The sequence below is a fragment of the Gadus macrocephalus genome, chromosome 19, assembly GCF_031168955.1.
Source record: "Gadus macrocephalus chromosome 19, ASM3116895v1".
In the NCBI taxonomy this organism is placed as follows: domain Eukaryota; kingdom Metazoa; phylum Chordata; class Actinopteri; order Gadiformes; family Gadidae; genus Gadus; species Gadus macrocephalus.
Genome location: NC_082400.1, coordinates 9755323 through 9779571, shown reverse-complemented (window position 1 = coordinate 9779571; position 24249 = coordinate 9755323). Strand labels below are relative to the sequence as shown.

At 42.8% G+C, this 24249-nt stretch overlaps 2 protein-coding genes across 7 annotated transcripts; both read left to right on the top strand.

Moving 5' to 3' along the window:
• Positions 1-40: 40 nt before the first annotated feature.
• On the top strand, positions 41-18713 carry sbno1 (strawberry notch homolog 1 (Drosophila)). 5 transcript variants are annotated; one of them, XM_060038495.1, is made up of 34 exons: positions 41-393; positions 1322-1540; positions 2837-2950; positions 3122-3205; positions 3330-3539; positions 3754-3895; positions 4283-4341; positions 4526-4622; positions 5080-5240; positions 5643-5776; positions 5887-5977; positions 6119-6280; positions 6402-6537; positions 6851-6956; positions 7079-7232; positions 7430-7612; positions 7894-7991; positions 8069-8214; positions 8816-9010; positions 9885-10058; positions 10172-10341; positions 10864-10995; positions 11110-11245; positions 11349-11461; positions 12726-12797; positions 12887-12986; positions 13288-13362; positions 13459-13605; positions 13759-13853; positions 14330-14416; positions 14669-14806; positions 15223-15299; positions 15929-16122; positions 16556-18713. In XM_060038495.1, exons 2-34 carry the CDS (start codon positions 1499-1501, stop codon positions 16696-16698), a joined length of 4167 nt encoding a protein of 1388 aa, XP_059894478.1. In that variant the 5' UTR covers positions 41-393; positions 1322-1498; the 3' UTR covers positions 16699-18713. The 5 variants fall into 5 exon arrangements, with proteins under 5 accessions (XP_059894478.1, XP_059894475.1, XP_059894479.1 ...); XM_060038492.1 differs by having other exon boundaries at positions 4283-4383; XM_060038496.1 differs by lacking the exon at positions 1322-1540.
• A 1750-nt stretch (positions 18714-20463) lies between these two features.
• Positions 20464-24198, top strand: LOC132447655 (cyclin-dependent kinase 2-associated protein 1). 2 transcript variants are annotated; one of them, XM_060038560.1, is made up of 4 exons: positions 20464-20677; positions 22381-22571; positions 23035-23161; positions 23552-24198. In XM_060038560.1, the coding sequence occupies exons 1-4, from the start codon at positions 20650-20652 to the stop codon at positions 23617-23619; spliced, it is 414 nt and encodes a 137-aa protein (XP_059894543.1). In that variant the 5' UTR covers positions 20464-20649; the 3' UTR covers positions 23620-24198. The 2 variants fall into 2 exon arrangements, with proteins under 2 accessions (XP_059894543.1, XP_059894542.1); XM_060038559.1 differs by lacking the exon at positions 20464-20677 and adding an exon at positions 21090-21274.
• Positions 24199-24249: the final 51 nt, after the last annotated feature.

The window sequence follows — 24249 nt, the reverse complement described above, 5'->3', positions numbered from 1 at the left end:
AGCGGAAGCAGTAGACGGAAAAGGCGGAGATTCCTGCTGTCGCCACTTCCGGTAAAATCTCCTCGCAGAGTCACGTGACATTGAATTAGCTTTGCCGTCTCTGCTATCTTTAAGCCGTTAATGTTTACTTGCTAGCGATGTTCACCATCTCGTCGTTGGCGACACCCCGTCGACAAAGGGCCTCCGATACATACCCGATAGCCTATTTTCATCGATCAGGGGCGAGGAATTGTATTGTAAAGACAGCGGCCGCGCTCGGGCTCGACGTCACGTGACCAGCATGCGGCTAAGCGTGTGATAAAAGATGGCGCGAGGCAGAAGCCGTTAGGAGCCACGGAGCGGAGAGGACAACAAGCTCCCTGCTGAAGCCACACTCTGGCTGGTCACTGTCAAGTGAGTGAGTTACACTGACTTCACGAGCATACATGTACACTCGGTCAACCGATGCCTCCGTCCGCCGACAATGATGACGTTTATAATGTATGTGTATAAATTAAAATAAATAAATACAGTCCAGTTAGTTGGTTGCGGAGGCAACACGTCTTCCCGACGCGCTCCGCCGTAAGCTGGCGGCTAGCTTTAGCTTGGCTTCTGGTGTCATCAGACGGTACGAACCAGTGCTGTCAACATAACATCACAACACTCGGGGGTGTTGTCAATAGATCGCCGAATAACACGAATGACGGGGACCTGGGTTCGAGCTATTTGTTAGTGTTTTCTGTTTCCGATCAAAAGGCTTGTTTGGATATGGACCACCTTACTGGTTCCTGACTTTGTAACTGTTAATGTTACGTACTGTATGTGCGTGGTGATCATCACATAAAAAATATCAAACAGATTAATCCAACGCATGTATAAATATATTAAACACAACAGCGACTAGCTGATCGAACACGCTCACAGTGGGATGAAGTGTACTCCTGCTGTTTCCTGGCAACAGTGTTGGAAATGGCTAACACTCAATGCTAATTAAAAACAATGTATATAACCATCTGTGACATTATAAGGAATGAAAACTTTGGGGTTTGAGTTCTCGTAAGATTGCCTAGCCGCCGACCAAGTGGTTGACACACCTTATATTACTGCAAGGTGTTGATGTAGTTTCGGTTAGCTATGCTAGCTAGGTTAGCCGGGCTACACTGTCATCTCATAGGCATCGGTGTGTTTGGTATACGGTCGCCCTTCTGTAACTGGACTAGCGTTGCTACGCCATGCGTTTGCGGGAGTTTAATTGTTATGCAAGTGATTAGGCTTGTGCAACATTGCCGGCAAAGCTTAGATGTTTGTCAACTGGAGTCTTTTCTACGTCCCCGTCCCGTAGGATTCTACCCTCCACACTGTACATTAGCCTGCTAACCTAAGAGACTGAAGGGGAAACTACATGAGTCAGACGGACCAGGAAGTTGAACACAGCAAAGCAATGCGTTTCAAACACGTGCCGTAGTCTGGGTCACTTTGGAGCAAGTCACTCGTTCCTTTTTACGTGCAGCAGGGACACATGGGGGACACAGCGTGTTCTGTCTTGAATGGTCTATTGAAGGTGAGCTCCAGCACCGTTTGGTACATTTTCAGTGTTTCCATAATACGCGCATGGTTGTAAATACACGGCGCCCCTTCGTACAACGACAATGGAAGTAACGTAAACATTTAGCGCTTACTGCGCCTATAATGATCTCAAGCAATCGGCATGTTCTCACGGCACTAAATGGCTCGTTTGCCTTTAAACTATTTTAAATATTGGATTTCAGTGTTGCACGCTCGTGTGCAATAATTATGTACGGATATGCAAGTTTGATTTGGACCGACTTTTTTCTCACTTTTGTTATAATGTGGTCAAAGGTAATGATTTATACTAGCCATGGCTCTTAAATCTATATTGAACTGCATCCATTGAACAGTTATCGTGGTTTTATACGTGTAGTGACATTGTTGTCCAGCAGTGTCTCAACTCTAAATTCTCCAGCACAATCCTTTGCTGTATTATACATTAATACACGGTTATTAAGTTATCATGATCTTCATTAAATTCTGGACTCTGTTGCTCAATATTTTTTGATTACTTACATTGCATTCCATTTGAATGCAGATATTCCATAATTTGCAGAAATTGAAGAAGACTGCGGTAACTTGTTAGATCCTAACCGGAGTTGGGGTTTCCCTGGCAGTATATATTGCCACTTCCTCATGGCATAATGTACTGGAATTACAATTTTTATAAAAAAATAAAATAAACATTGGATGTGCTTGCATCATCCACAGACAGAATTTTATCTTTGCACTCTAATGGCAAGTCAACATGACACTGGTCGAAATCTTCCACACGGGAACAGCCAAAGAACTGTTGTCAGAGAAGGTCAATGTAAAGTTTTCCAAGGTGACCCTGCTCATGTTAAATTGAGTGACTTTTTCAAATCATGTAAAGATTTCACACCATGCAACTGACTGGTCCCTGTTCAAACAACGCTTTATAAGGGTATTATAGATGGTGAAATAATGGGCACCTAAAGACAATACAGCCGCCTTTCACTACCCACCTCCAGTCTCCTCCATCCAACCCATTTGGTGCGAGTTATGCTTCTTGTAACGAGACATAATGTTCCAAAAAAATAGTATTATTCTCAGTTAACTTGGTCTCTTTCTTCACTCTCTCTTGTTAGCCTTGGTTGCTGTTAAACTCCTACATTACTTTGCTGCATCGCAGATTCCTAAAGCGAAATAAGCCTGAAAAAACAGGCCAGATTCAGGTGTTGTAATGTGCTTTACTGTGTGTTGTGGAATGTGTTTTCACTTTATCATTGGCTGATGTATATGTGGGTTTTATAATTTGTTGTGGCAGATGGATCCTGGACAAGACTTGCTTCTGGCAGCGCTAAGCGAGAGCGGCATTTGCCCAAACGACCTTTTCGATGTTGACCCTCAAGATGTTTCACATTCTTCTTCAGCCCACCAGGTAAGAATATGAAGATGATAATATATTTATTTTCTTGTGTGCGTCCTTTCCATTAAACTGAAATCGTTGTGTGTGTGTGTGTGTGTTTATATACAGTTAATGAATGGATTCCTATAGAAACCTGTGGTTGCAGCTGATTGTGTTGGTTGACTGTATATTTGTGTTTGAAAGTCCATCTCTATCAGTGCCCTCGACGATGGCTTCGGGGTTGCTGGGACAGAGGCTTCAGCTCCACATACCACACTTATGATCAGGGTAAATAACCCCACGTCTTTTAATCAACACTAAGCTATACTATAACTACCTAGTGAGCATTCTGTGGTCTTCAATTAACGTCTCTCACCACATCTTTCCCCTTTTTTTATGATCATCCTCACAGCAAAAACCTCAGCCCTCCACCACCACCTTTGTCTTAAATCAACTGAATCAGTTGCCGTCGCTTGGGGCCGTCACCACCAAGCAGTCCACCAACCCCATCAAACACACCATCACGGTCACCAAGGTGGTGCACGTGGCCTCCACACTGCGGGGGTCCTCCAGTCCCTCGTCCCCTTCGGTGTCCACAGCCGTGCCTTTGAACCGGGATCAGGTGAGGCCTTTGGTTTTATTTATCATTTTGTTGTTGAGCAAAAGCCTTTAGCGATTTTAGGATGAGCCCACCTCACTGGCTTCCAGACTCCATTATATTTGAAATCACATCATCCCCACTTCTTTATCGTTGTTGGATCGGATTTTTACAGCACGTAAACGTACTTACTTCCTAAAGTGACCTCTGTTTGACACGCGTCCTCATTGTGTTTCAGATTCAGTTGAAGGATCTCCTTAGGACGGGGGGTCTGAAGAAGACCACTACGTTAAAGGGCAACAGCTTGATGGAACTCATGAAGTTGAAGCCACCGTCAGACATCGCACAACCAGTTGCCACCGCAACCGCTGCAGGACACTGTAAGAAAATAAACTTGGAATTAATCTAGGCTTGAATGCAAAGCAGATTTAAGAGCTACAGTATGTGTATAGAATTCACTAACTAGGCATTTGAAACCTGTTGACAAACACTATATTGCCGTATATAATGCACTCTCGAGGTGGGGTAAGCCGCATTTCTATAAATGCTGACTAGGGTATGCAATGTCTTTTATTTCTTAACTTTTTCTGTCCATTGATTATATAATGTCTCTAGGACCGGCTCTGATCAGTTAATGGTATCTCGGATTAAGGCAAATTATACCTTCCCTAATTATGCTTTTCTTTTGGCTTGTTGATTGACATAATTATTTGAGTTATTTCTTATTCTTGTTACTTGTTAACTTATTTCCTGTGGTTATCTTCCAGTGGAGCTGAACAACGGCATCAAGAAGGAATTCTCCATTAAAGACGCTACCCGCTTTTGGGTAAACGATGATGTTAAAGTACAACAATTTTCACATCCTCTTGTGAGTGTTTTTAAGTGATGATAAAACCTAAAATGTTGGAGCTGCCCAGCATTTTCTAGAGTGCAAAATATTTTCATAGACAAAGAGCGATTTTATGTCAAAAGATTGGATATTGATCTGTGTTTATTGTATTTGTATATAGAAATCCCCAAGCATAAAGGAGGAAGAGGAGCCTGAGGAAGAGGAGGAAGAGGAATTGGGCCACGCAGAGACGTATGCAGAGTACATGCCCATGAAATGTAAGAAACTATCTTGACTCTATAATTATATTACTATGATCTACAGTAGGTTGGAGCTGGTTGACTATTTATGTCAAGATTAAGGCTATTATTCATTGATGATATTATGGGAATGTAATGAGTCATCTTTGGCACAGAAGGCTTCACTATCTCAGAAATAAGTTAATGCTTTTATTGAGTTAGCAACCGCAAGCTCTGTGTCAGAGCTTTGTCAGTGACCAAAAAGGCACCCACCTTCAAACGCCTCCCGCTGCAAAGAGAGAAAATCACAATTTCTAAACTGAGTTCTACTCTAATTGCTTCCTGCTGTTTTTTGGTATCCATGATTGTGGAAGGCCTTATGAACCAGCTCTGCAGTAGCTTCATGTGCGACAGCATTCTCCTATTCATGACTACACTCCCTTAATATCTGATCCCTTGATTTCATTCATGTTTCCCCTGCCATTGCTCCTCCCAGTAAGGATAGGCCTGCGACACCCTGACCCAGTTGTGGAGACGAGCTCCCTATCAAGCGTCAACCCTCCTGACGTCTGGTACAGGATGTCCATCCCAGAGGAAATCATTGACCGCGGCTGGCTGTCTGCACTGCAGCTAGAGGCCATTACATATGCAGCGCAGGTATTCTCTCCACTAACCCCACTCTTAAGGTGATGTGCACCACGGTGGGGCCTCTGGTCATTAAGTAGGCCGGAAAAGATCCCCTACCCAGCTCCACATCACGACTAGGATAGTGTCGTGGCTAAGGGTTTTGTACTCTCACCTCGAAAGGTGCTTGGTTCTCTCCCAATAGTCCATAGAGTACCTGGGTTTTATCTTGGAGCAAGATGCCCTCTACCCCGAACTGCTCCTTAATGATATCTATCTGAAGTTACTGACAAACTAGCTAGTGACGTGAATCTGTGTTATGTAGCAAAATTCATTCTGCTATGAGTATGTAATAGTTTATAGATGAATATTTAGCTGGTATGATGATATTGGGTCATTTGTTTCTAAAATGGTTTCTCTTCAACTTCTGCACAGCAACACGAGACGTTCCTCCCTAACGGAGACAGAGCAGCCTATCTGATAGGCGATGGTGCGGGTGTTGGAAAGGGCAGAACCATTGCGGGCTGCATCTATGAGAACTACCTGCTAGGCAGGAAGAGATCCCTCTGGTGAGAACCACCGTCTCCTGCCGTCGTGACACTGTGGAAAAACAAGAAAAGTATGCGTTATTTTTTACTTAGATTTGTTTGACACATTGTCCTATTACTTTGCATTTTAGGTTCAGTGTTTCAAACGATTTGAAGTACGATGCCGAGAGAGATCTCCGTGATATAGGTGCGAAGAACATTCAGGTCCATTCTCTAAATAAGGTGAGTACGGCCGTCCACACACCTCTTGCATCTCTCTTTTGACCTCTGGACAAGCATCCAGCGAACAAAGAATTGGTATCCTCCAACTTTACCTATTTATGTGATCATAACTGTTTCTTTAAACGTTTTTTTATCCATCAGTTCAAATATGGCAAGATCTCCTCGAAACACAACGGTAGCGTGAAGAAGGGCGTGATTTTCGCAACATACTCTTCTCTGATCGGAGAGAGCCAGTCGGGAGGGAAGTACAAAACCCGGTTCCAGCAGCTCCTCCACTGGTGTGGGGAGGACTTCGATGGCGTTGTATCCTTATCGTTCTGTCACTTTTCAATTGTCGTCAACATAAAAAAATGTATTGTTTTTGAACGTAAAAAAAATCGATTGTTTTTCTCTGCATTTGAATTTCCTTAACCGACATCCTTAGATTGTCTATGACGAGTGTCACAAAGCCAAAAATGTTTGTCCGGTTGGCTCGTCCAAACCGACGAAGACCGGCCTGGCCGTTCAGGAGCTGCAGAACAAACTCCCCAAAGCCCGGGTCGTGTACGCCAGTGCCACAGGTCAGTCTCCATGGTAACCTAGACATTCCCTGTGTCCTCTCTATGCAGGGTCGTCCAGTGGTCAGGTTGTTTGAGTCCCACCCAGGTTTGGTGATCGAATCCCAACCTTTGCAGCCTACCTGTCAACCAGCTACCTGCACTATATGACCTGTATCTTAATTCACTGAGTCGATGATTTGATTAAAAAGAGCCATTAATGGTCCTCCTTAATTTCCTCTGCACAAACTTTCACAAAATCAAAGTGGATTAAAGTATCTGCTTGATGACTGAATTGGAATACATGAAATGCGTGTTTTTTGATGTTTTTGTCCAGGCGCCTCTGAACCAAGAAACATGGCGTACATGAACCGCCTGGGCATCTGGGGCGAGGGCACCCCCTTCAGGGAGTTCAGCAACTTCATCCAAGCTGTGGAGCGCAGGTACCACTCTTAACAGATTACATTAAAATTGGTCAAGTTTAATCTCCTGTCTTCTCGTAACCCACTGCAATCTTCCTTTTTAATTCTGTGCCTACTTATGTTTTCATTTTTTGTGTTTTCAGAGGTGTCGGCGCTATGGAAATCGTTGCCATGGATATGAAACTGAGGGGGATGTACATTGCCAGGCAACTGAGCTTTACGGGTGTGACTTTCAAAATCGAGGAGGTTCCGCTGACGCCGCAGTACATCAAGATGTACAACAAGTCTGTGCGCCTGGTAAGCTTCTCTTGTCTACTCTTTTGTCTGATAAAGGTACATTTATAAAGAAAGTTTCAGAGGTATTCAATTTGTGAAAGACGAAAAAATCGATTCAATATTCATGTTCTGTAAACATCTTTCATATCCCAGCTTTGAGTTCCTGTTGCCGTCAGTTGGGTCAGACAACGTGCTCAGTGTTCTGTGTTCTTCTCCAGTGGGTGAGCGCACGCGAGAAGTTCCAGGCGGCCGCCAACCTCATGGAAGCCGAGCAGCGCATGAAGAAGTCCATGTGGGGCCAGTTCTGGTCGGCCCACCAGCGCTTCTTCAAGTACCTCTGTATCGCCTCCAAGGTCGGCAGAGTTGTCCAGCTGGCCAGGGAAGAGGTCCACAACGGAAAGGTGAGCTCAACGGTTCAATGGCTTTTTATTTATCACCACACAGTTGGCAGGATAGTTGTGTTTGACTCCCGGAAGGGGCTGGCTTCAACCCCTATTGGCTGTAGTCTACCTGAAGACATCCTTGAGACAGCTTTGCCCTTGCCTGCTCATTGACGTGCATCTTTAAACAAAGTCACTTTTACTATTTGGAATAAAGCTTTTGCTAATTGATTAAGTCATCAATAGTGTATGCTGGTTAATCCATCTCACTAACAAAGGTCTTTTTTTTTCTTTTTTCTCAGTGCGTTGTGATTGGTCTACAATCCACTGGAGAAGCGCGGACACTTGAGGCCTTGGAGGAAGGAGGAGGAGAACTCAATGACTTTGTTTCCACCGCAAAGTAAGATCCAACAGAGACCGCAAGTAGCCCACCGGGCGGTTCAAAGAGGCTAAAGATGTCGTTTTGTTTGTGTGCAGAGGTGTGTTGCAGTCCCTGGTGGAGAAACACTTCCCAGCCCCTGATCGACAGAAGCTATTCAGTCTATTGGGTATCGATCTCTCGGCAAAGAAGACTCCCTCGCCCGCTGAGAAAGTGGTTGAACAGAAGGGCAAGAAGAGGAAAGGTAGGGGGGATTTACCTTGAGCACTGTCCATGCAGTCCTAGTTTATACTTTGGTCTTCTTGTTTTACTTTTGGTTTGCGTCAGTTTTTTTACTTTACTTTTCGTTTCATATTGACTCTTATGATGAGAAACTGTAATTAGTCTTGGGCTTACCATTCTAGGAAGGAAGAGGAGGGTGTATGATCCCCATTGTTTCGACCCAAGCCAACTTTGATGCATTTCTTGTGTGTGTGTGTGTGTGTGTGTGTGTGTGTGTGTGTGTGTGTGTGTGTGTGTGTGTGTGTGTGTGTGTGTGTGTGTGTGTGTGTGTGTGTGTGTGTGTGTGTGTGTGTGTGTGTGTGTGTGTGTGTGTTAATATTCCTCTTTTCTATCAATGTTGCATATTAGGCACATAAACCGCTTTACATTTTACAGCTTTTTTTGGCCTTATGCTATGATTTCAGTAACCGTGATAATTTGTATAGATTACCATGTTGAAGATCATAAACATACTAAGAAGTTGAACAACTCTTGGGTTAACTTGCACTTAAAGAAACTCAATTTGACAGTTGCCTATTTTTGCTCAATAGGTTGATTTTTGTTCATTTCTCTGTCCTTTCCAGGTCCAGAATTAAAAAAGCAGGTCAAGAAGAAGTCCCGTATACACGGAGGACTTTCAGGAAGCAGCTCGGACGACAGTCAATCAGAAGACTCGGATAAAGACGGCGAGAGCGACGACAGTTTCAAATCAGTCAGTTCGGCCGACGACGATGACTTCAATCCATTCCGAGACGAGTCGGACGAAGATGAGGAGGATGGTGAGGACTAGAGTGGGCTGTGTGTCGGGGTGGGAGTCTCTTCACACCTAACAATTCAGATTAGGAGGACAACGATTCGATTCTCAAGTGATTATCGATGCACAAAGAAATTGTATGTACATTTCCATGTGTGATTTGCAAAAAAAAATATATATATATATATATACGGTGTATATATGTGTGTGTGTGTGTGTATATATATATATATATATATATATATATATATATATATATATATATATGCACATGCATACACATCTGAGTACGAGTTTGCCAATCACTTCCTACTTTTGTGATGATCATTAAGGACATCAACAGATTAATTAATTTATCTAATATTTTATTAGAGAAAAAGCTTTTGTCACAAATAGGACTTTCTATTAACAATTCAATAATCAATGCAGCTTGCATTACAACACAATATGGAGGCATGTAAAGAAAAAAAAATAGGTTTGTTTTTCTTTTCTTTCTAATCTTTCTTTTCTATGTCATTAAAGAACAGGCTGCTCTTGAATTAGAGTTCTTGTGCCTGGCTGTGAGTTTGCGCGCATGCTATGCGTAGGCTGAATCGAAATCGTGTCAAGACAAATCAGATTAGCCAATACACATTGAAGATAAATTAAATAATTTTAAATTTTCTAAAATTATCCCTCTCTGGCGAAAAGAATTTTGCAGCAGGTGAATAAAAATAAATATTTTTTAATTCCGATTATTAATTTATCTGCATCGAGGCGGAATCGTTTTAGAGAGAATCGCGATGCATCGAAGAATCGATTTATTTTTCCTACTGTTTTGTAGCACACTAGGTTGGTCATGTTAATCATCATGATGCATACAGTTCAGCAGCATCACCAATCGCCTCCCCTTTTCTCAGATCCCTGGCTTATCAGAAAAGAACCAAAGAAGGGGAAGAAGGATAAGAACAAGAAGAAGAAAAAATGCATCGACCCAGACTCCATTCAAAGTGCCTTGCTAGCGTCTGGGCTCGGGTCGAACCGGCCCAAGTTCACTGCCCCGCCGGCTAACCCTACCATCAAGCACGCCGTCGGTAAGTCTATTGCCACTGCGGAGGGGACTGGATAGTCTTGAGCATGTATGCACTTTTTTTTTTAATTTGATTTAGATGACCACAACGTTAACATCAGATTTTCCCTCCTCCAGTCAAAACGGAGAGCCAGGACGGCTTTCAAACGAGCCAAGATGCGGTGGAGGACGCCCAGAAGATGAAGAAGGACCTGCTGGACAACCTGGAGAAACTAGCGGAGAGCCTGCCCCCCAACACTCTGGACGAGCTCATCGACGAGCTGGGAGGACCGGAGAACGTGGCCGAGGTACTGACACCCGCTCTTCCTTTGATTTCCATTCTACCTTTAGGAATGGAAACCATTAATTCACCAAAAGGTGAATGAATACAGGGCTGAGATACGAATCACCTAGCACCTAGCGGAAAAACACTAGACGAATCCACAAATAGATGTATGAATATTAATAGACAATATGATGAATGCACTATAAATAGACATGCAATGTAACATGTATATACCGGTATGTCTAGATGCAGATAGCTCTGAAAATTGTCACACCTCTAAGGGGCATATAAACTTATAGCAAAGTTTCTCAATGCTTTGGAGACGGAAGGGATCTGTAGTGATATCTAATCCTGAGATCGCTTTAGTCACTTGTTTCTCGCTGTAATCATGGAACGTGGATATAGAGGGCATTCCTGCAAGGCAGCTTCAGTCCAAACAACGGACTGAGAGAACCGGCCCACCTTCTGTTTCAGTAATCCCGGTTGATAAAATCAGGGGGATTAAGTGAGGTGTCCTAATGGGCTTCTTCCTGGATGCTTTTAGATGACTGGCCGGAAAGGTCGCGTGGTCAGCAACGATGACGGCAGCATCTCGTACGAGTCTCGCTCCGAGCTGGACGTGCCCGTGGAGATCCTGAATCTGACGGAGAAGCAGAGGTTCATGGATGGAGAGAAGGTAGAGGAAGAACATGGCTCATGTTATTCTAGAAACAGAAAATGGTATTTTAAAAAAAAAAATAATAATTATTGATACAAGCAATAATTCTAATTTGTCTTTGTTTGCCACTAGAACATCGCCATCATCTCTGAAGCAGCCAGCTCAGGTATCTCCTTGCAGGCGGACCGGCGTGTTAAAAACCAGCGAAGAAGGGTCCACATGACTCTGGAGCTGCCCTGGAGTGCAGACAGAGCTATACAGCAGTTCGGTCAGTACACACACACCCTCTTGTTTTGCATGCCCGCTGTGGTAGGACAAAGTGGCGAACTGTATCGTGTTGACCTTGGCCGCTCCTCGTGTCCCCCCCCCAGGGAGGACCCACAGGTCCAACCAGGTCACGGCTCCAGAGTACGTGTTCCTCATATCGGAGTTGGCCGGGGAGCAGCGGTTTGCCTCCATCGTGGCCAAGAGGCTGGAGAGTCTGGTAAGAGACCAGCCATGACCTCACCGTGGTGATGCGCTCCTTATAACCCCCTCAGGCCTGCAGCCATGGTGGTGGTTTATTATCAGCTATCCACAGATACCTGTTGTTATTGTAGGGGTAAGGTATTATTATTCCGGATGGGTCACGCCTATAGCTCAGCCTCAGATTGCTCAAAAGTTTTCAAATTTGCCGGATATTTGTATTCCCGGTAAGCAGGGCTCCAAATGTTTTGGTGCCAATTCCCCTGTAGGGGGCGCAATAATTAACGGTCAAAGTTAAATGGTCAGCCTCGCCACCCTGATAGAGATAAATTAAACTTGGTGTATATGTATTATTTTCCATGCTGAACAAGTTTGCCGCGGGACCCATTATTTCCGTCAGACTAGATTTCTATGTACAGTGTAACTTTGGGTAACAAAATTTGTTGCACTTTATCTATGCAACCGTATTCTATCGCTCACAAGTCGCCTCAGAAGGTGTCAGGAACTGGAGACCCCATAGAGGTCACCTCCCTTAAAGAGGACGTATTATACCACCAGGTGTGATTGTGATTAGCCTTACAAGCCGTTTGAAAAATCGGCCCCATATGACATCACTAGTGGGCGTGTCCTCCTAGATCTGTGCTGGATAGATCAGTCTACCAGCCTACCCAGTGGACTGAAGTAAACGTTGCTCATCTATCCAGCACAGATCTAGGTGGACACGCCCACTAGTGATGTCATATGGGGCAGATTTTCTAAAAGGCTTGTAAGGCTATCACAATCACAACTGGTGGTACAATATGTCCCCTTTAAGATTTGTGCAATTCACAATTACATTAATTACTCTCAGGCGTGATGTACCACTTTGCCTGCAGGGCACCATAATCATACCTAAAAAAGTGTGTGGGCAGGGGTAAAAAAAGACCCAGTACTGAACAAAGTCCCACCCCTGGTGGAAGTTTCGTCCTATAGTCATAAAGCGCCCCCATGAATCTCTTGTGACGGTTCACTGGGGTCGGCAGTGCATGGGCAGTGAAAACCTTTTCATAACTGCTAGCAGTCGTTGTTGTTATTGATAATTATGATATTAATTATAAAGTTGTTTGGATTTTTACTTGATGTGTTTGACATTTATTAGCAACCGATAGCAAAACAAAAAAAATTAGTTTGTCCATTGATTGAACTTCACCAAAAAACCTGCATCTTATGAATGTTGATGATTCAGATGGCTAATCATTTGATATCATTGTGGCTGTTGGTTAATTCTTGGGTTTTTACAACAGGGCGCTCTTACCCATGGGGACAGGAGGGCGACTGAAACAAGGGACCTCAGCCGATATAACTTTGACAACAAGGTAGGAGGAGGATCTAGTTTCATTCGTAGTGTGAGATAAGTGCCTCCGGTGCCGGCTGACCTTTGAACTGTTGTGTGCTACTATGTCAGTATGGTAGGAATGCTCTGGAGATCGTCATGAAGTCAATTGTGAAACTCGACTCTCCGCTTGTGTCGCCACCTTCCGATTTTGACGGGGATTTCTTCAAAGGTACGGTTTGTTTACTTTCCTGTTAAAGTGGCAAATTTTTTTATTTTCGAGTCAATGTGTCTCCGAATGATGTTTTCAACTGGTTGAAGGCCTTGCATTTTCAGTATCATAAATGTTATAAACTAGGTGTCCATGAACAAAACCTTTTAACTTATTAGCAACCTTCCATGTCTGATATCGTAAGGGTTTCTGCGAACACCGTAAATGTGTTTTTGAAAAGTGTTTTTGAATAGTTCCCAGACTTAATTTGAATTGGATGAGGCGTGTAATAAACGTTACTGTCCATTTGTTTTCTCTGCAGAAATTCAATGTGGCTTAATAGGAGTGGGTCTTATAACTCTTGAAGAAAGATCTGGTGTGATGACCCTTGACAAAGGTACGTGAGGGGAATGAGCCCTGAACCGGATGAAGACAATTTGTACTTTTACTATTATTTACTTTTTTTTTCTTTTTTTTATTCTACTTTTCACAGACTACAACAATATTGGGAAGTTCCTGAACCGTATTCTGGGCATGGAGGTGCAGCAGCAGAACTCCCTGTTCCAGTACTTTGCAGACACACTGGCGGCCGTCATACAGGAAGCCAAGAGGAACGGCCGATTTGACATGGGCATTCTGGGTAAGGGAGGGACACACCAGTTCTATAAGGCGTGCCGATTTTGGTAGCCTCATGTTCTTTCCATATGCATGTGAGTTTATCTATGGGTATTCATTTGAAGCTAACCTATTGGCTCTAATGACTCATCTGATCTTGATTTCGTCCTGTCTCCAGATCTTGGCTCGGGTGACGAGAAGGTGCAGAAGGTCGAGTGCAAGAAGTTCCTGACGCCGGGCTACACCACGTCGGGCCACGTTGAGCTCTACACCGTATGTACCCCTACTCTACGGCTACACATCCAGCTATAAAATATGATCTGCTGCAGGCATCTCACTGTTATTGAATACCGTTACTAGAGGGTCTGTGGTCATCTTGGGAATATCAATGTTGATTGCTAATGTCCAATTTTAGATTTGTTTCAACCAATCCTGTTGCTCATATTTGCATACACAAACTTGGCCAGCAGCAGTAAACTGAGAAAGTGTCCAACGCTTCCACCTCAACACGGTGTAGACTTGACGCTGTAGAAATGATTACCCTCTTTCTGAACGCTTGATCTACCAGCGCAAATTTGTTCTCTTCTGTAGAATATCTCTGACACCAAAATCTACAGGGGTGGCATTATGCCTTGTTTCAGTCACAGGCTCTGCTGTCTCCCCCCAGATGTTCTGCTGTAACATAGCAGGACTTCCCAGATTAGGAGCTACCTGTAGTAATGTTAATGTGATGCTTCTGTTTCCCTCAGGTGAGTGTGGAGAGGGGAATGTCGTGGGAGGAGGCCACTCATGCCTGGGCAGACCAGAGTGGGGCTGACGACGGCTTCTACGTGCAGGTATGTCTGCTCTGTGCCCCGTTGGCCGGGCAACCGGACAAAGCACTTCAGGCACTCCCCAGATCATGAATCAGGATTCAATTACATTTTGAAAATAAGACAAACATTTTATTGGTTAATCATGTGCAAACATAATTTTTTTTCCCCCAGTAGTGATAACGGTGTGGAACTACTGCTCCATCCTAAATGTATTAAAACGGGGAGCAATGACCAAACCTTTCAATTGACTGTTGAATCCTGTTCTTTCTGAAGGTGCGCAACAACAGGAAGACGGCCATCCTGGTGAAGGAGTTGAACCCCAAGAAGAGGTTGTTCCTGGTGTACCGGCCCAACACCGGCAAGCAGCTCAAACTGGAGACCTACGTTGACATCAAGAAGAGGTTCAAGAAGGTAACGCCTAAAGCTTTGATTCTGTTTATTGAGATACTATAATTTTTGCTATGGTGTCAGCAAATATTAGTCTTTAAAGGGGCAGTTGGTAAGATTGAAGAGTGATTAACAATGCCATAGCCATCCGTTAGCTATTATTGAGTGAAATGTGAGCATCTGTTTCTAGTCGATTGCAGGCTGGCTAACTACGAGCCGGTTTAGATTTGAGACCACTCTTGCCAAATTTCTGACCAATCAGGCTATTTATACCCTGATTGGTTAGGGAATCTAACTTGCCTGTCAATCAGATTAGTGTGAATGCAGCACTTCTCAATGGTGGTGAATCGTAGCGAGGGAGTGGGTCAATGACTTTCTCTATCTTCTTCTCGAATCTTACCTACAGCACATTTTTAATAAATGATTGTCATTGTTTGCAGGTTTTGTCAGAAGATGCGAAACAACACTGGATTGACCAGTTCAAGTCCTCTGCTAAGATCTGCTCTCATGCATATTGGTACGTGCACAGCATGACCTCTACTTCCCACTCATATAAACTGTCATGGGTCCATTCACTGCTAGAGGCCAAGAAGATTTTGATGACCCTAGTTTAATAGTTAAAGTCACAATGTGTAAGATTAAGCCCCTTCCAGCAAGTAGGTGAGATATTTTAGTATTATAACAACTCTTAAATACCTGTGAAACTTTGGCGCAAACTATGGTAGCTCGATTGGCTTGGTGATGTGAGTGGGAGGTGTTTTGGAAATGTGGAAATGAAATCCGGAAATTTTGGGTAAAATTGTTGTACTTTCAGATTATATTAGTTATAGGGGGAGGATTTTTATTAATGACATCATGGAAATCTCCATCAATAAGTATTGACTACAGAAACGTGTGTGTGTGTGTGTGTGTGTGTGTGTGTGTGTGTGTGTGTGTGTGTGTGTGTGTGTGTGTGTGTGTGTGTGTGTGTGTGTGTGTGTGTGTGTGTGTGTGTGTGTGTGTGTGTGTGTGTGTGTTGATCTGGGTGACGTGTATGTTGACCTGTGTGTGTGTGTGTTGATCTGGGTGACGTGTATGTTGACCTGTGTGTGTGTGTGTGTGTGTGTGTATATACTGATCTGGGTGATGTGTTGCTTTGACCACCAGGCGGGGGAACTGTAAGAAGGCGTCAGTGGGCCTCCAGTGTGAGATCGGTCTTCGCTGCCGGACGTACTTCGTGCTGTGCGGCTCGGTTCTCAGCGTGTGGACAAAGGTGGAGAACGTGCTGTCCTCGGTCAGCGGAACCAACGTCAAGATGCAGATCGTTCGCCTTAGAACCGAGGATGGACAGAGGATAGTTGGTACGTTCTCGTCGTGTTTTTCCTGTAACTCCCACCATGGGACTTTCTTTAATCCAAAAAGATTTACAGAGAATTCAGAGGTGTGTGTGTGTAATTAAATTCCATGTAGGGTTTGGCAACCGGTGTAGAACCAAACTTGCTATACAGGTTAGGCTGTGGACATTGGGGTGGAACCAAGAAGTAACTTTAACGGGCAGGAGTCGACACCCTAGCCGCTGCAGGATCACGTCCCACTATCACTGCAGCCATCACTTTGGTACAAGAGTATAAGGAAATGCAAGATTAGATCTACAAATGTGAAAGACCAATCTCTTTAATTCCATTTTAGTCTCCACTGAAAACTTGGTCCCGGTGTGACTATTCAGAGGGTTTTCTGCCTCTGGTTTATGTCCTCAACATCCTGATGACTCTCCTCTTCCCCCCCCCCCCACAGGGCTCATCATCCCCCCAAACTGCGTGAACCCCCTCCTCAACATCCTCTCCACGTCGGACCAGTGCCAGCAGCTGGCGGTGCAGGAGCAGCAGAAGTGGCAGCAGCTCCACCCCCAGAGCCTCAGCCAAGCCCCCAACACATAGTGGAGGGTTCCCCCTCACACTCCCAGCACCCGGACACTGTCCTGAAGGAGTGGTCACTACACTGCAGTCCCCGGGACCCCGCGGGAGGCCTACGAGCCGGCCTCCCTCTCGTACCCCCGGCGACCCTGGGGGTACCGTCTGTGCGGTGCACACGTTGTTGGTCTTCATGAGCCTCGGTGTCTGAACAGAGAACTGCGCTTCCGGGTTGCTGCTCCTCCTGCGGCTGCTGCTGCTGATGGTGGTGGTTTTAGTATTTGCAAGACCAGGAACTTTTCTTTTTTTTTTGTTGTCTTTCCACCTACGAAAGTTTGCTGGATCTATCATATAGCCCTCTGACATTCAGAGAGTAAGACGTTCTGCGATGCATCCATCAGGAGGAGAAGAGGACCCCAGGGAGCTTCACATCGGTCGGCCACGTGGGTCGTGCCGGGTCCTCCCCAGGGTTAGGTTGTGTTCTATGCCCACACGTCTGTCTATGATCCACACTGGCCCTAATGAGACCAGGAGCTGTTCCCAATGAGACCAAAGTTCATTCAGTCACAGAGCCATCTTCATTCATTTCCAGGACATGCGTTAGACATTTAAAAAATGAAAGAAAATCAATGTTTAGTTGTAATTTATATGTCCGCATCACGTAAGCATACAATACCCAGGCATAATTGCAATGTTTTTAGTCATTAATGGCCTCTCGCCAAAACTATTCCCCAGTTTTGCTAATTGTTCGTTGGTATGTGGTATAGACCGAGCGTTTGGATACCAGAAGAAAGCTACATAAAGTGATTCTGAACATTATTCTTTATAATGCTGTTTGTCACCTTTCTAAATAACAATAACTGAATTAAAGTAAGTTTCAACACAATGGAAATTTGGAATTGGAGGAGTTTAAGAAAGTATTTGCCTTAAAAGTTGAGCATTGTGTTCAAATGAGTGCAACGCAGTGTGTGTGTATATATATATAAAAAAAAAATATATATATATAGTAGTGTTAATGCAACAGTCTAAACATCCCGAGGTTTCCAGTTTGACTGTCCCTTACGAGTATTGAGCTATCGGTTCAGAATTGTCAGTAAAAGACTATCACTGCAGCAGATGTGGCAGTAAATTCATTTGTATGCCCTGCTGTACTCTTAAGACATGGTTTCGTTCAGAAGGCTGGTCTGTGTATTAATCCATTTTCTAATGGATGCCGTAGTTCTCCAGGGTTCAAGTGTTCAATGACCCTTCTCATCAAAATTGGATACAGAAGCAAAAGATGCTTATACAATATCTGTAATGCATGTTACACCTACCTTTAAACACTATCATTAATGCCTGATGTTCAAATTTCATGTTGGCATACTTCTGCTCAACTGCCCTCAACCCTCTCTTGGCTAAAGCCTTGATTTCCCTCGGAAGGCGCCGACCCCAGACTGATGAGGCCAACACCTAATGGGGGCTAATAAAAGGCTTCGGATATGGTTTGGGCTTGAACGCTTTGTCCCTGATTTCCTTAATCTGTGGGTTTAGCGCTTTTCTTTAGGTGTGAATATTACTTCTAATTGATTTTTAAGAGAATGGTGAAGCAGGCACTTTTTTTTTATGTAACATACCAAATGTGTTCATTTATGTACAGTTTGTAAGAGAATCGAACATTTCAAATGCAGAATGTCGTCCTTTTGGAATGGCCGTGAAGGAAGCTGCATTTTGTTGAGAAAAACAAATGCCTTCTCACTTCACGCTCGCATAGAAAAAATAATGTTTGTAACTTAAACTGGAATGTCCTACACAAAGTCAATGTATGTTTTTATTTGGACACTTTGAAATGTTCTGTACATTGGCTGCTGACATTTTTCCGACATGTTCTTTTTCAGTGATGTAAAATGATATAACAGGTGAACTGTTAAAAGATAAAGACAACACACTTGAAGGACTTCCTTTGTCTCCATGCACGAGTTGCACTACTGACTTGTACAAAACAAAAGGCTGCATCACGTTGTTTGAATGAGTGCAATGACCAATAAAGCTTGGTACACTGGTATGATCACACTTCCTGAAGGTGTGAAAGAACAAAACACACCCATCTATACTTGGGAATGTGCAAGACATAGACATACGATATGTTTGGTCTAACCTTACCAGATTCTTCTTACAAGTAAGACATTGTAAGAAGAATGTGTTGGATTAACTATAGTTAAACAAAACCACTAGGAAGAATACTTTCTAGTGTTAAACGTTGGCTTACCTGGAACTGGTTTATAAAGTACAATGTATGCGTTACAGGTTCAACTTATTTTATTTAAAATAAAACATCTATAAATACATACTGATAATCTTTGCTGTGAACCATAAGATTGCGGTCCAAATCACCCCCACAGGCCCTGCCATTTGTTTGACATGTGGGTAACTAACTTTGACCATAGCTTCTTTGACATATGACCCAGGCACATGGCAAACCAGTATTACTCAGTATTATTCCAAACTAGTATTACTAAACCCTACAAATAAGACACATTAATTAAGGGGTTTTAGTGCATCATCTAATTTATATTAATATTAATATGCAGAAATTATATCATTATTTTCAATAGCTTCCACGTCATGTGACCCAGTGATTCCAAAGCAGCATCCAATTGTATTACTAAACAGGTTCTGATTTAATAAAGAAATATACTAAATAAAATAATAGTAAAGAATAATAGAAAGCTTAAGTTCTGAAATGCTCAAGAGGTTCCAATATTCAAGCAGCAATTTCTGTAGGCCTGTTTATTAAAAAGCTTGTAAACAGGTTATAGCTTGTCTACGTACAGTTGATCCATTTTATTGTTACTATTCACCTGCCTTATTCAAGTGTCTGACGGATATTATTTTTTCCTCACCGGCTTTTTGCAACCTAACCGTAATCCAACAAAAGATGTTTTAAATGTCAGACTTTATTAAACATAGACATCTAAACCCACTTACATACTATGAGTAAACTGGTTTACTCTTATTTACCAGTAAACTGGCAAATATCCAGTGTGCTGCTTCTTATACACTGAGGTTGTTGCAGGTTTTACCAGGCTTCCAGCACTTCAATGACACCCCTGCCTGGGATGCCCGTCACACAGGCCCTCTGTTGTCAATGGGAGGTCATACAGGGAAAATATATCGCCAGGGTACGTGCCAGGCTGGTCTCATGCTGTCCATGGTTCAGTATGATGTATTAAACAGGGCGTGACTACAGTGTTTTTTCCCCATGTGTTATAATTACAGAATCATTCAAGGTCAGTGCAATAATAAGGTTAGCATTTGACATCCTTTCATTTATTTCCTAGGTTCTCTAAATTCACTGTTAACACGTTCTCATTACAGGTATATCAACTGACATCCATACCTGTCAATCATCAATCAACTAATCGATCGATCACCAATCAATCAATAAAAACATATGAGAACGTGATAACAATTAGCAAGTATCTGACTTTTTTTATGTTTTCAATCTTTTTTTTTATTTTTCCTGTGAAATTGACTTTTTTTTTAAATCCCACTTTACATTTTAAATGTTACTAACATTGTCAAATCACCCTTTACTAGGGGTCTTACAACAGTCTGTGGGTTTCCTAAATAATGACTTTTCTGCTTGTGACACATTGCTCCACCTCAACAACACAAATTATGTCTGGGACTTCACCCTATAGGGTTTTCCACGCCACCATTAGGATCCCGAAGAGCCAGAGGGTCATGACGCCGCGGGCCGCGATTGGGCCGACGCAGCCCTCCTTTGTGTCCACCAATGGTCAAGAGACTGATAGTATATTTGCGTGTTTAGGCGGACCCCCACCACGATCCCCAGTGGATGGAAGAAGGGATCCATAGCCACGTGACTCTGAATAAGAGTGGTGAATCCTTTTGTACCTTTTATCAGTCCGCGTATAAACTTTTACATTAACCACTAAAGGCGTTGATATCAGGGTCAGATCACGTTGGGAAGCGATGGAGGCGCCTTCTCAGACCAAAACAGGTATCTACTACAAGTGATCGTAAACTTCTAAGATGATGCCTCAGTGACAAACAAAAGACGCTATAAAGATCCGGTTTGTAATTTTTTTTGCATCACAATGCGGGCAAACCATCCACTTCCTAAATTTCCACTCTTTTGATGTAAAACGTGACAATGAACACTTTAGGGTAAAAGTCGGACGTTTCCAACGTCGATAGTTCAAATGTTTACACTTTCCAGGCTATCAAACTATCAAAGTTGCAGAAATAACATTTTGTATAAATGTTTTAAAAAAACGCACATCTCAGTTAACAATCTAAGTGTGATCTGGAAGATTAGGTAAAATTTCCCCAAAAAAGAAAAAAATGGGAAATTTAAGATGTAAATGGCTTTTTAACTATTTCCTATAGACATTCCCAGTGGATGGTACATTCAGGCGGGTGGTGTCAATATGAAGTGACGGCCATGTTGCCGGTGCCGCTGTTGTAAACAAAAAGTGAGAGACAGACGCTTCACTGAATTTCGGGTCATTTTTATTTCTTTAATTTACAATGTCTCTGGGAATGTCTTACAAACCCAATGTCCATCAGCACATTCCGGGAACTTCTGGAAACCAGGGTAAGGAAAAAACATCGGAAAAAATTCAACTATCCGTCTGTTAAATCGAGTGTTAAATTCGGGGTCTCGGAGAATACCTGGAGAAAGACCGTGTCTGTAGTTTTTGTCCAGTTATATATATAGGGTCAGATCCTGGGAGCTAGGCTAATTCATATCCGCCATTATTACTAATGTTACGAGCGCCATCCCGAATGCTAGCGGCTCGAGCGAAAAGTAAGAACTGTGGGATCTCCCCCGTGACCCCTTTTGTTTTACGCTCCGCTTTCCGCGTCTTAAATCCATCTTTAAGGGCGCCTTTACATTGTGACCGAAATCTATCACTTTGTCTTCTCGAGTCAGCCTTGTTCCGTTTCCTCCATGATGCTTCGTCCTGCGGGTTGCTGATTGATCTGCTAGTGAAATTTGTACTCATCGAGGACATCTTGCGTTAGACAACGCATATTGCAATTTGCAAACCCGCCTACGTGAGCGGGCAGCTGCCTGCCCAGGGTGGATGCAGACATCTTTAAATTATATCACCGGTTGTTCTCCCTTTTGTTTGACTTAAATGTATTTCTGGTTAATTCACATTTTCAAAATAGTAAATTGCTACTTATATTTGTATTAACGGTTTTGTTCTGTACTTAATGCACACATTTCTTACAGAGTAAACCTAAATTATGGCAGATGGCATCTCTTATTTTTTTTTATAAGGCCGTTTATAAATAAGAGGACTGTATGATTATTGGGCTATAATCAGCAGCAAACTCAAATATAATCAATCAACAAACTATTCCCAAACATCATGAATCTACTTATAACGCAGATATAACTATCAAGTCATTTTGCAGACACGTTTATTGACTACGTTTTAATTAAATAATTAATTAATTACTTAATTATCGAATTAATAAAATAAATAAAAACGACTGTACTAGCGCCACAAAAGGACTAGGAATTTAGTTACTATTTAGTCTAATTTCCCTTTTATAATTTACTCTTTGTTTTAGCCATGCTGTGTGAAATGTCTGTGGCACTGACAGCCATGCTGTCAGTGCCACAGAAGGGCCTATTTGTAGATGTTCATATATTAACTATTGTGCGTACTATTTCATTTTTCTCAACAGCTGGGAATATCCAGAATATCCAGAATATCCAGAATATCCAGAGTATCCAGAGTATCCAGAGTATCCAGAGTATCCAGAGTATCCAGAGTATCCAGAGTATCCAATCCCCTTCAGCAGCTAACCTTGCAACACTACAGTCCTACAGACCGCTGGTGAACGACTATGGACCGCCCTCGTTGGGATTCTCGCAGGTAACTTACATCATAGAAAGGTCCAGTGCTTCTCCCTCTTTATTGGTGTTATACATTTATCTCCTGAGCTGCGTTACTGGACCCAGAGTATGGTCACCCGACATGCATAAGAGGTCATGGGAGATTGCTGTCGTAGAAGCTATAGAATCTACAGGTATTTTAAAGTGTAGTTATGATTAATATAGAATAAAAATTCTGAAGGTCCAATATGAATACGTTACAAACCAACTGCCTTATTACAAAGTTTTTGGTATGGGTGATGTAAAAATATGTTCAATCAGACATGGATATGATGGGCAGATGTTGACAGGGTTAATACCACGTGTGCTGAAGCAGATGCACAAAAACCGAAGACATTTTGTTGACCAGAAATTTCGGCCCGGAAATTGGGAACATGGGCAAAAAAGTGTGGAATGTCATCTGCAATTTTTTGATGTTTTTTCATTCATTGATGGATTTCCAGGGTTCTAGTGGAAACCAAGTACCTCAGAGTAAATATGCAGAGCTCCTGGCCATCATCGAGGAGCTGGGCAAGGAGATCCGGCCCACGTACGCTGGCAGTAAAAGCGCCATGGAGAGACTGAAAAGAGGTACGAGACTGAAGATGACCCTATTTTACCACCAGGCTTGATGAACCAAAAGCCCTTACCTCAACCCAAACACACAGGCCATAGTGCCATAAAGCTTACCCTACAGTTACACACTGTAGGGTAAGCTACGGCGACCCCCGATGATAGGTCGTCTCTGATCGATTGTTGTATAGATCGGCCTACCTGTTGGCACAGACCATTGGGTAGGCTGGAAGGTGAACCCGTCAATCACACACCCACACTTGTGATGTTTCTATTGGGTTCTATTGGATGTTTCTACCGGCCTGTCTTCTCCAGTTAATAATTGTATGGAGGCAATGAATGCTGTACTTGTATAGTATACTTCTGCTACTAATACCTAATAACATTTTAATTTGTTTGTTCCTCAAGGTATTATCCATGCCAGGGGGTTGGTACGCGAGTGTTTGGCTGAGACGGAGCGGAACGCAAGATCCTAGCCTTGTGGAGCCATTCGTTTCCCCTGCAAGAACAAATTGTATGCGTTCCCTTACGACACCCAAACAAACAGTACTTTGCATGGTATTTCCTTTGAATGGAGGAAAGATATGGAAAAGGGATAATAAAAAATAAATGAAAATGTTGAAAACATCACAAAAGAAAAATTGCATTATAATAATAATGATAAATGTGTGGATTATTTTGGCAAGAAAATTAAGGGATACTGTGAGTTCCTTATTGTTTAGGTTTTTTTCTTAAATTGCCCCACTTTGGGTGTTCATTTTGACTTCCTATTTAAAACGTTTGGTTAATGCATGAGAAAGTTGACCCATGGTAGCCCAGGGGTTAATTGTAGAAACTGCATGGCTTGTACAAAGCTAGATTAGTAAGACTTGATCTCTTTTTTGATAGAAATTGGTCTGATTTCCAGACCCTTGTAAACCATGTGGGGTTGAAGGACAGAGCTGTGCCAAATGCATCGGTTTGTTCATTTTGAGGTTGTTTTTGGTATGAAATGGAAACTGTTACTTGCATCTTTGTATGTATTTATTACTCAGTGTAATAAATTGTATTTTCAATATAGTTGTTTCTTAAATGTTTGCGTAGCATTTAGTATCTTGTCAGAATGG